General features: G+C 38.1%; 1 protein-coding gene across 3 annotated transcripts in view; it reads right to left on the bottom strand.

Moving 5' to 3' along the window:
* The window catches only part of POC5 (POC5 centriolar protein), a 75,118-nt gene that overhangs the window by 55,962 nt on the left and 6,878 nt on the right, over positions 1–12,278 (bottom strand). For 2 of the 3 annotated variants that reach the window (XM_072606378.1, XM_072606377.1), the window contains exons 2-4: positions 11,226–11,320; positions 5,978–6,119; positions 232–315 (exon numbers count right to left, since the gene is read on the bottom strand). In XM_072606378.1, coding sequence (XP_072462479.1) covers positions 232–315; positions 5,978–6,119; positions 11,226–11,309 — 310 coding nt within the window. In that variant the 5' untranslated portion in view covers positions 11,310–11,320. Of the gene's footprint in view, positions 1–231; positions 316–5,977; positions 6,120–9,159; positions 9,668–11,225; positions 11,321–12,278 lie in introns of those variants that run through there. The other variant, XM_072606379.1, reaches the window with a different exon arrangement.

Below are 12,278 nucleotides of genomic sequence, written 5' to 3' on the forward strand. Positions count from 1 at the left end.
AGGATTAACTGACGACGAAATATACCTTCTTCTTCTTGGTAGGAAAGATGGGGGACTGTGGGTGTAGAATGCTGTAAACAGATATCAGGGCTATCAAGCTGATTCATTTGCTTTGTTATCTTTCTTTGTGATATGAGAGGATTCCTTGTTGGGGGAGAGGGAGGTATGGAAGGAAGACAGGGGAACTTTGAAGAAATAAAAAGAAATGCAACTCTCTTGAGATAACCGTACCTTCTGTTTTTGAAGTACTTGGACTGTTGATCTCTAATATCCTCTCAGACTCATTTCTGTGTTCTCTTCCTGTAGGGTCCTTTCCTGCAGTAAAGGAGGACAAATGTGATGCACATTCAGCTAAATCTTTATTAGTACAAATAACGAATTCCCTGAAGCGAAAGCATGCATTCAAATCCACACCATTTGAAGTTATAATTATGTCAAATGTAATAACTGCTTCTAGCTCTTTGGAAATATGTAGTGGGAATCTGAATAATACAACAACTTAGGGGATTTTGTTCACATTAAATAGAGACCAGCTTTATACATCCTTGAATAAAATGTTCACACTATAAAATAATTTAATATTCATTGAAATACAAAAAAATAATTTTAATGCTAAAAGGCAGCTCACTAAGCAAAACACACACTGGGAATACAGAAATATTTTAAGCCCAGCATCAAGGAAGAAAATAATTAATAGCTGGTAACCATCGGACCATTCACTGGAAATTCAAATAAAATGAGATAATAGACTTAAGAGTTTGAAGGGACTTTGGGTCATCCACTGCTACCCTTTCATTTTAGAGAAAAGGAGGTTTAGGCTCTCAGAGGAAGCAACTTGCTTGAGGTCCCAGGTCTTGTGACTTCAAATCCAGTACTCCTTCCACTAGACCATGATATCTCTTGTCATACCAAATAGTAATCAAAAATTCTTGATGGTGCGGGTGGACAGAGAGACAAGAATTGTGATATATTCCTTTACCAGAGAACCCTGGAATCATGAAATGTTCAAGCTGGAGCCTTAACGGTACTGAGATCAACCACAGCTTTGGACAGTTAAGAGAAAGGAAGTCCAAAGAGATGGAGTTACCAGCTAGCCGTGCCTCAACGGTACTCTATTTTATGCTTCACTGAAACTGAAAAGAAGTTCCAACTTCTAAAAAAAAATCACTTACTAGAAACTACAGTTTTTTTTTTTAAACATAATAACAGTGTCTTGAAATTGGAAGGGATTTCAGAGGACCCAGATTCCTACCTATTTTTGAACAGGAATCTCCCCTACTACATCCCTAACCTAAGGTTATCCAGCCTCCTTCTGAAGATTTCTTGTAGAGGGAGACTCACTACTTTAACCATTAAATTTATAAACCAACTCTAACTGTTTTTCTTTACACTGAGCCTAAATCTGCCTCCAAAACTTCTACCCATCGCTAATGCCAGATTTCCAAAATTAAGCAGAATGAGTCCAGTCTTTGTGTTCTGGCTTGTTGAAATAATTTTAAATCCCAATTCTCTCACATATTAACTATCCCTCTAAGGGAGAATTTCATTTGCAGATTTGATAGTGTATCATCTAAGCCTTTATCTAAGTTTCTGATAAAAATTCTGAAGAGTAGGGAAAGTATGCCACTAGAGACTCACTTCTGAGATAATATCAATGAACTAATGGTTACTCTTTGGATCTGACCATTCAATCAGTTTCAGATCCACTTTGTTATGTGTAAGCAGTCTAGTATATCAGAAAGAGTACCAGAAAGAGAGTCACAGAAACCGAGCTTAAATCTCTGCTTTGCTGCTTAACATAACAGTGTGACGTTGGGCAAGTAATCTGACCTCACTACAATTCAATTTCCTCATCTGTAAAATGAGAGCATTGTACTAGATAAGTTCTTGACTGCCTTGTAGCTCTAGATCTATGAGTTAGGGGTTTTTATTTAGAAGTTATTATCAGAAGTTTGTTTGATGTTAAATCTTTAAGAGGCAGCATGGTATGAAGGATAAGGCAGTGGACTTGAGGCTGGGCAGGCCTGGGTTCAAATCAGATACTACCTATAGTAACCCTGGGTGTGTCAGTAACTTCTCTTGGTCTCATGTTTCCTTATCTATAAAATGAGGGGATTTGACCAGACGACCTCTATGGTCCATTCCAGCTCTAAATCCATAGTCCAATGATAATACAATCTGGTCTGCACCTCTCCCTTTTGTCCACATGGGTAGCAAGACAGACTTTGTTAAATGGCTTGCTGGAATTCAGATGTGCTTCACCATTTTCTAGCAAAAAAGACCAAGATGACTGTGGGAGCATGAAGCCAGACGAAGCTGGCCTCACGACATGATCCTTTCTAAAAGTTCTCCAAACATCTCTTTAATAATATATAATGAAGTTCTACCAGGAATTGAAGGCAGGTTTACCGGTCTACAGTTTGCAGATTCCATCTTCTCCCCTTTTGGAAAAACAGGAACATTTGCCCTTTTCCATGATTCTTTAAAGATCACTGACAATAGCTCAGTAACATTTGTGAGTGCTCTGAGTAGCCAAGGACGTAGTTTGGCTCAGTTTGGAAACTCAGCAATGGTTTAGTGCTTCTCTACCACCTCGCTTATTTTTGCTTTCAACTTGAGTGGCGTGGGTCCTCTGGAGATCCCTGAGACCCTTTCAGGGGATCCGTGGGGTAAAAGCCATTTTCATAACATTAAGACATTCAGATTTCTAATACATAAACATGGATATAATCCACATAAATAAAAGCTGTTGGCGGGGGAAAGGAACTCAACAGTTTTTACATGTGTAATGAAAGGGGTCCTGAGACCAAAGAATTTGAGGACCACAGATGTAAAGGAATTAGTGATGCTAACTTGTAAACATGGCTATCTACAAACTTTACATTACTAAGTGACACTGTAAACGGGGGGAAAAAAAACTCAGAACAACCAGGGAAAGAACAACGTTGAGAAAACTTTGGGTTGAAGCCATGGTACACACCCACACAACTTCTTTGTACTTCACATTCAGAGGTGATCACTGCCCACTTGCATGTGAACAAAAAGTCCTCACAAATCCCTTCGATGGGTTTTTGTGGTATCATTGGTGCAGACTTTCCCTCCAGCTAGGCACGAGTAATTTCATTACTTCTGATCCCTTGTAATTCTTATTTATGTCTCCCCCAAAATCCCTATTTAGTCAATCTTCTATCTACCCAATGTGTGTGTGGCTTTCTATTGCTGCTTTAAAAAAAAATCACACGCATTTATATCCTGCTCCCTTCACTCCCTCTTCACTTTGAACAAAATACTTGTAGCTTCCTTTAACTCCCAATACCTGTATGTGTTCCCTATCAGTCACACTGGCTATGATCCCAAACAGGTCCTTATGTCCATACCCAAATCGCTGAAAAAGTCTCAGTATCCAGAATATCTAGATTGGGGGATTAGGCAACCTGCCCCTCCTGGCACAGTTATGGCGTGCTCACTGTTCGTACTGTTTGTCCTTCATTCTAGGAAGAAGACCATGACATCAGGAAGGTGATGCCAGGACATGCAAGTGTATTGGATTTGAGGGAGGGAGAGCTGTGCAAAGTCATGAGCCTCACTGTCTCCTCTGGAGCCATCTGGGTCTAGTGGCCAGATATAGATCTGGATGGAGGGGGAGACCTTGGCCTTTTAAACTGAAGCCTTTAACAGGTTTCAGTTTGACTGAGCCAATGCCCATTCAGTGATTAAAGCTAGGTAAGAAATGAGGTAGAAAGTGGCCTCTTTCCCTGGTCCCTTGGAGGGAAAGACCCTCAGGGTTTCTGGTCAAAACAGAAACAACTACTTATTCATCTTGAGCCAATCAAGGTCCAAACAATAACCAAGTGGGGCTTTGCTTGGAACCTACTGTTGGCCATTAGGTCATTTGAAGAGATATTATGTAAACCTTTAAGAGGCAATGAGATCATTGTTGTAGAATTTAGGAGAGAGTATGGAATAGTAGAATTAACATTTGACTAGGAATCTGGAATCCTGGGTTGTCATTATTACTTGCTGTTTATAATCTGACTTGTTTTTTTCATCTGTCATTTACTTAATCTCTCTGTACCTCTGTCTCTTGTATCTGTAAAATGGACATAATACATGCCTTTATGAGGTTATCTGAAGGACCATTGGAAATGTAAAATATCACACAAATATATGACAATATTAACATAATAGTGATATCTCATAACAACTGCAGAGATACCATCATGGCACAGTGGACAGAGAGCTGGCCTTGGAGATGGAAAGACCTGCGCTCAACTCCTTCTCAGCCACACTGGCTGGGTGACCTGGACAAGGCACTCCATCCCTCAGTGCCCCAGGCAACTCTCTTGCACTATGAAGTTTTTACGGAAGGTGCTAAGACCAATGAAGTGATAAGTGCGGTCTAGACCAAAAAGCAAAACACGGGAAAACAGAGTAAGCAGAACTGGGTAAAATTTGCAGGTAAAACAAATGAATAACTTTTAGAAAAGCCAAAAATGAAATACTAATATACAGAGCTGTCCTAGACTCCATGCTCTGGGACCAAGATACAGGTAAGATTTCAGTTTAATAAGAGGCTCCCCTGGGATTTTCAGTAACTCCTGGGAAGTATCTAAGCTGTAAATATCAGGGGCAGTCAGTGGAATAATTATTCCATCCACTTCTCAGCCTGTATATTGTGCTTCATTAAATGTGTTATTGTGTCATCAAGGGAAAACAATAAAAAGTTTACTCTTACTTCATTCCTAAACTACACAGAGGTGAATGAAAATTTCTTCAAAAACTGTGAAATTTATGAATAATAGAAGATAACCAGCCTAAGAGTTTATTTCAGTGAATCAAAGGAAAGTTACAAGACACTACGACAAAACCTTTCTTATTCAGGGTTTGAGTCTCTCTCTACACACCAAAGGATTAATTGGAAATAGAATTCAAATAACTAAACTGGAATCAATCTTCGAAAACTTCATGTAAATTCTTTAATAATTAAACAATCTTTATGTTGTCCTACTACAGAGGTAAAAGAGGAACTATTAAAGTACTTATGGGTAATGAACACACAACGCACTGGGCTACAATTATATTACCAATATCAACTCTGCTACTTAACGCAACGTTTTCCAAAATACAGAGTTTTAATACTTTTTCAGCAACTTAAGCCATTACCATCATCATTATAAGAAAGCATTTACTTCATACCCACTAAGCACATGGAAAAGTGATATACTCTCCATATAAGGAAAGTTAGCTCCTAACCTGCTCATGGAAGAAAAATTTCATGACTAGTATACATTTTAAAAATAAAATAATAAAGTTATGTGTTGGTTATGACAGGATTTCCACCCCAAACCATCCCTCTTTTTACTCCTTTCTTTCTTACTATTAGGAGACACCTCAGGAGACACAGCCCGCAAGCTGTGCCCTGAGCTTGGCATAACAATAATCCTTTGCACTAACCTTCTGGATGAATTTTGCTGCAGCCAAATCACAGAACTGGCTCAAACCACCTCCAGGCAGTCCTTAAGCTCAGACAAGCACCTGCAGGAACCACGTCCCAGTCCTGAAGCCCTGCTATGAATGGACTTTTTGTCACTATGCAAATGTGCCTCACTGTTACTGTTACACTTCACTGCCAGGTTCTTTGTGTAGCCACAACTAAGTGTATCAAAGCTTAGCCTGGCTGCCTTGGGTCTCCTCTGTCTTACAAGAGACTCCTCCAGTAGAAAAAAGAAGGCTTTTTGTATGTAACTTCTGTGAGGATTTGGTTTTCCTTTGCTTTTCAGAGTTAACAGTCGGTGTATAACCTTTGTAGCTCTTTGGTCAGAGTTGACAGTTGGTAACTCTGTGGTTCTTTGGTCATTTAATTTCAGAGTCTGAGAGTTAAAAATCTGTATTTTTAAAATATATAGTCAATGATAAATTAGTAAGTCAGTACTATTCATGTGTGGCAATATTTTAAATGAACGGTGTGCTCTCTTACCTGAAGTAAGTGGCTCCTCAGTCACTGCACTCAATATCCTGTCACCTGTTCCCCCTAATGACTTAGGATAAGATTGCTTTGAAGTAATGGCATCACTCTTGGGTGTCACCACAGCATATCGAAGGAGCTCTTCATACTCAGTCTGTAAGAAAGCAGTCACCAATAACATTAAGATGTGATGATGATTTAAACATTTGTTTGTAAAGAAAAGTCTTCTACCTCAATATGTTAAAATGACATTTATGATCAGATTGTCCATTAATCATCAGACCTATATCACAGTAAATAAATTTCCTTTGGAGAAAAATTCTAATCTATAAAACCACCCTAACTTTCTTATGCAACAGAGTTCTGAGTTTCTGAATACCTACACCATGCCGACTTAATGATGGTACACCTAGACACTGCCTAAGAGTGCCTCCATATCTACAGCTTGTCAACTGCGGTAGCTGTCATTACAATACAGAAAGGGAACGAATCCTCTTGCATTCCATACTGCTTTGTGTGAAGCCACGTTGTCCTTTCTTTTTTCAAAGAAAATTTTACATTTATTTTGTTAGATATTTCCCAATGAAATGTAAAATTTTTTAAACAATTATTTAATAAAAATTTGAGTTCCAAATTCTCTCTGTTTCCTCTCCCTCCCCACTCCTTGAGAGCAAGGAATTTGATATTGATTATACATATGTGAAGTAAGGCAAAACATTTCCATATTAGCTGCCCTATCTTTTAAATCTAAGTAAAAAGTCTCTTTAACCTGAAATTTAAGAGTCAAGAAATTTTACTTCGTAGAAAGTGAACCTGACAGCTATTTCAATGCCTCAACTCAATTCCCTGCAGAAGTGAACCAAAAGGAGAGAGTAGAAAAATTCATCTGAAGACTGCAAATTATTTGGCTTTAGAGTACACAGACTCGTTGGACCTGATCTGGGCTAGCCAAAGTACCAGAAAGACAAAGTATGTCTCTGATAACCTGAAATAGGTGTCACAAAATCTAAGCACTTTATCAAAAGAAGACTTTCAGGTGCTGTCTCAGAGCCCACTTATTTTTAAACTTATAAATACTAATCTGGCAAGCTTGAATATGTCAGCGGCAAATTTATGGCAGACCAGAAGAACAATGGGAAGCAGACTGTTATAAACAGGCACTTAAAAAGGAGGATAAAATGGTAATTCAAGGAATGAGACAGAAAAACTAAAGAAAAAAAAAGAATGTGACCTGTAAAAATTATAGCAGTTTGAGTAATTTAGCATATGGGCACGGAATTCCCCATATATCCTCAGGGCCCCTGAAGGCACCGCTGTATTTTAGCAGATTATAATAAAATTCATATTAATAACCCTAAGTCTTCAAGAAAAGCTTAAAGCAGGAAGTGTGAAATTCACTTTAGAAATATTTCCATAAAAAAGGTTTGATATTTGCTTTTAATACTTGAAGACAACAAAAAGAAGATTTACTTCTATGAAACATTCTTTAACAATGCCAGATAAACAAGGTGTTATTACATTGGAGGAATGCAGTTTCTGAGTTGGAAGGAACTTGGAGATGCAGGTACATGAGGAATCAGAAATCTCCTCTACAACATCTCTAGGAAGCGGTCATCTAGCCTCTACTGAAGACTTCCTATAAAAGGAGACTGACTTCTGAGGCAGCTTACTCTACCTACTGCGGACAGCTCTCCATCATTACTGGTAAATTTGGCCTTTTGTCAAGCCTAAATCTATTGCATCCTAATTCCATTTTTCCTAATTCTGTCCTCTAGGGTTAAGTGGTATAAACTTAATCCCACTTCCACATAACAACCCGTCAAATATTTGAAGACAGCAATGATCTCCCCACTAAAGCTTCTCTTTTTCAGACTATACATCTCTAGCTTCTTCAACTGATCCCAATATAACATGGGATGGTTTCTATTACCTCACTATTCTGGCTAGTCTCTTCTGAATAAAACACTTTAGTTTGTCATAGTTGTTCTTAAAATAGTAATAATTTTTACTATATATAAATGTATATTTATGTATCATATAAATAAAATACTACTTTATTATAAACAAATAATGAGAAGTAAAATCGTATGAATATATCCATTTATATAGCACTTACTATGTGGCAGGCACTGTGCTAAGCACTTTATGATTATGATCTTATTAGATCCTCATAACAACCCTGGGAGGCAGGCAGCTATTATTATCCCATTTTAAAGATGAGAAAACAGAGGTTAAGTGACTTGCCCCAGGTCACACAGTTAGTAAATTCCTGAGGATGGATTTGAACTCAGGTCTTCCTGACTCCAGGCCTAGCACTATCCACTGCACCACCTAGCTACATTGAAATGTTCCTAAAATGTGGTAGTCAGAACTGAAAACAATAACTATTCCACAGGTGATTTCACCAGGGCAGAGTTTTAGGCACCTCCTTGGTTGCAGATAATATGTTTCTGTGGCTATAGCCTAATCCAGCTTTTTTTGTGCTGTCAAGTCAAAATGTTAATTCCTGTTGATCTTAGAATCCATTAAACTTTTCCAGACCCTTAAGATGGCTTCAGGACTACAGAGAACTTTCTGAAGGTTATGACAATTTTGGAACAGTGATAAGGAAAGTCGTATGTAGAATTGCGAGGTATTACATATTGAACAGAATTCACAAGGCACAGAACACCATGGTTCAATAGATGAGCTAACATTTTAACTTTTTGAATCTAAGGAGCACTAGATTCTCACACCCGTTAGCTTTCTCATGCCTTTAGGTGTATACAGTAATCTACTAGACCCCCAAACCAAGTCACCACCATTGAAATTGACCAGAACCTCTCAGAACGACTGACTGATCACACTGTGTAACTGATCCAGGAGCATCAATAAAGGTGCTTCCTCTTCTGCCTGGTCTCCTAGTTCACTGACTCTCAACATCTACAATTAAGAGATCCGTTCTTCCTTCTGAAGGCAACTTTGCTGCCTATGAAGGGGAAATATGCCTGAAATTTATAAGTCACTTAAGCTTTAGTGAGAACAAGCTAATTAGATTCTTTCCAGCCAAACAGGGAGATGAACAGAGGAAGAGGACTCTGGTTATGCAACATTTTATTTTCCTCATAACAACCTAACGAAGCAGGTAGTACAGGTGGTATTAGCTCAATTTTACTGACAAAGAAACTGAAGACAAGGGAGGTGAAATGACTTACCAGAAAGAAATGCAATGAACAACTGTGAAGTAAAGCATTATTTTGAGTTGGCCTCATGCACAGTTCAAGTTTAATTTTACCATTTCATTAAACTGCTCAATAATACAGGTCCATCTTCCTACCGTTTTCCAAATGTCCAAATCAACAATAGTAACCAAGAGAATAATTTCGATTTCCCAAAGATTTTTCTATAGCTCTTGTTCGTTTTACAGTGCCAACGGGTTCTCCTTCTCTCTACATATTAGTAACCAAGTCTATGCATCTGCAGAAGCTCCAAAACCTAAGTGCTACACTGGGATAAGTGTACGATGATCAAAGTGCTTCCTTTTAAAATTCTATTTTGGTGTTGTTTTTATTGGTGCCACTCAGGCACAAACCTATATTTAGAAATTTAGAAAAGTAAAATATTTTACATAAGGTCACATCCTCCATAGTCAATGTATATATGACATCTCTACTGGATCCAGGGTCTTAGCAGAATGTGCTGAATGTCACAGCAACAGAAATCAGAATGTAAAGCTGGAACATTCTTAGAATTTGTGACATCACTATTTTGAGCTGTTTAGCATTTTTTATGATTTTCATTTACACTAAAAGCTAAAGTAGCATTTCTGACAGTTAAATACCATCTTCTTATAAATTTATTTGCATATAATGTATTATAATGTCTCAGGATTCTCAAATCAATCAATAAGCATTAGCTGCCTGCTATGTGCCAGGTACTGTGCAGACTTCTCCCAATTTATCAGTTTAAGCCCTTAAAGAGGGAGAGAGGAGAAGTAATTCTGAAAAAAAAAAACCCCAACAAAACACAGATATGAAATTTAATGGGTAATTTACTGAGCTACCAATTATAGTAGTGGATAAAGCTCTACTGAAATGAATTAAACCTGGACTAATAAACTGGTTTGGATCAAAGAATTTAGAAGGTAGGTGAATTTTCTGTCTTTTTAGGGTTATGTGTCTTAATAAAGGCGAAAACAAAAGTTCATGTGCCATCAGTCAATGAAGTAAATTAGATTTTATGTACAAATGAACAAAGTACTTTGAATATACATAATAAGAGTCCCTTCCCACCTTAGCTTGTTGGGTTTCTTTGCCTTACTGTAAATGATGACTTTCTCCACTTTCAGAAGAAAAATGTTGTGAATTGAGGATTCCTGACTTCTCCAAGGAAGGTGGAGTAGATCATCATCAGAGGTTGATTCAATAAACGCAAAGATAAAAATAAGACCCAGAAATCAAGCTGGGGGAGATAAGACTTCTATATAAATACCTATAGTACTAGGTAGAATAAGTACGAGAAAAATACCACGTCAGATTCACATGGGTAGAGGGCCTTTCTGGCTAGACACATGTGGCAGAAATCATGCAAAGCCCTTCACGTTGTGCCTATCCTCACCAATGAAATGAAAGAATTTTTAAAAGGAGGGATAGGAGAAGAGAGCAGCAGGTAAGAGAACCCCACACACAACTCCTTGGCTATAAGAAGGCAGCCATGCCTTGGAGGGCTTTGAACACAAGGAAAAGGAGTTTGTATTTTACTGGGCAACCAGTGAGGAGGTAGGTAAAGGAATGTCATTTAAGTATTGTTCATTAGAAAGTCTACCTTAGCAGCACTACAAACATGAATGTGAAGTGGTGGGGAAGAACTATTGGAAGAAAGAGGACTATTAACATTGATCAAGCAAAAGGTAATTAAGGCCTGACTTATAGAAGTAACAGGGGAAAGAAAGGGACAGCTAACAATACTGCTGAATTAGAATGGAATCAACGTATTCCCCTGCACCTCTTTTCACAAATGCTTGCTTTTCTCCCTCCTGTTTTAAAAAGAACAAGTTTCTCCTGGCTGAATGGTTGGGGTAAAGCGCCCCCACTGGGTCACTGCCACTATGCCAAATACGATACTTATTCCAAGTATAAGATGCCATGATAAAATCATTAGATGCCACAGGGACATAACACATGGCATTTGCTGAATCTTGGAATGAACAAATTAAGCTGGCCTTCCTTCATGATTCCTATAAAAGCCATTAAAGGTTCAGAAGATATTAACTCTGACCCACCTGAAGATCTGAAGAAATCGAATTGTCTGGATCACTGTCTCCCAGCAAAGCTGGAGCTGAAGCTTTCTCTTCATCTGAGGACATCCTACACAAAACTGTGAAAGAGGAGATGTTAACCTCAGTTTTCTCTGGGTTTAAAGAAAACACTTTCAGTTAACTGCAGTAAAATTCTACATAATAATATATGCTAGCGTTAATTTATGGTCTAGTTATACAGAGCTAATCTAGCATCCAGTGGGAAGACACAGAAAAAATATCAGTATTATGTCCACACATGAAAAGTGAAATTTTGTCAACATTTTACAAGACTGTAATTTTGTCAGTGGAGGTGCTCCTTCCAGTGACACAGAGCACATGCTCTCTGAAACTCAGTAAACAATCCTGAAGGGACACAGGTTTATTACCAAGCAATCAACCTCGTGACCTTTCGGAATATGGTGAGGACGGTCCTTAGATGACAGACATGGATCTTAACATTAGGCTTATATCTGAAACTCCTCCAGCTCCACAGGACTTTACAGAACTAACCTGGCATAACTTGGAGAATATCCATACCACAATGAGGCATCGAAGTAAGGACTTTATGGAAGTAATGATAATGATGATGATAAATAAGAAAGAAAAATTCAACACAGGAGATGACACAAGGCAATATATACTTAACTACCAAAGAAATAGTAAAGGAACTAAGTATACCAGTGAAGTAGAAATGGGGAGAGAAAATCTGTGGGCTTTAGATGCATGACAAAGGAGAATCTAAACTGTGACTTGGGGGATAGATATCATCACCACCTCATGGGGAAGATCTACAGTATGTTACTCAAGATACAGATGGAGATTTCTGATTTTGTGCATTTTAATTAAGTATTCAACTAAAGAAGCCCTGAAGCAGCCAGTTCAACAAAAGTCAAAGCTGACTATCATACATTCTAAAATGAAAATTCAATTCACAGTAGACGGCATTCATCACTAATGGTAGAAAGGAAGAGAAATTCCCCATTGATACCAGTTAGCAAACTTTTTCTACTTTACCATCAGAGTAGATAGGAGGGT

This window comes from Notamacropus eugenii, chromosome 4, assembly GCF_028372415.1.
Source record: "Notamacropus eugenii isolate mMacEug1 chromosome 4, mMacEug1.pri_v2, whole genome shotgun sequence".
Classification (NCBI taxonomy): Eukaryota; Metazoa; Chordata; class Mammalia; order Diprotodontia; family Macropodidae; genus Notamacropus; species Notamacropus eugenii.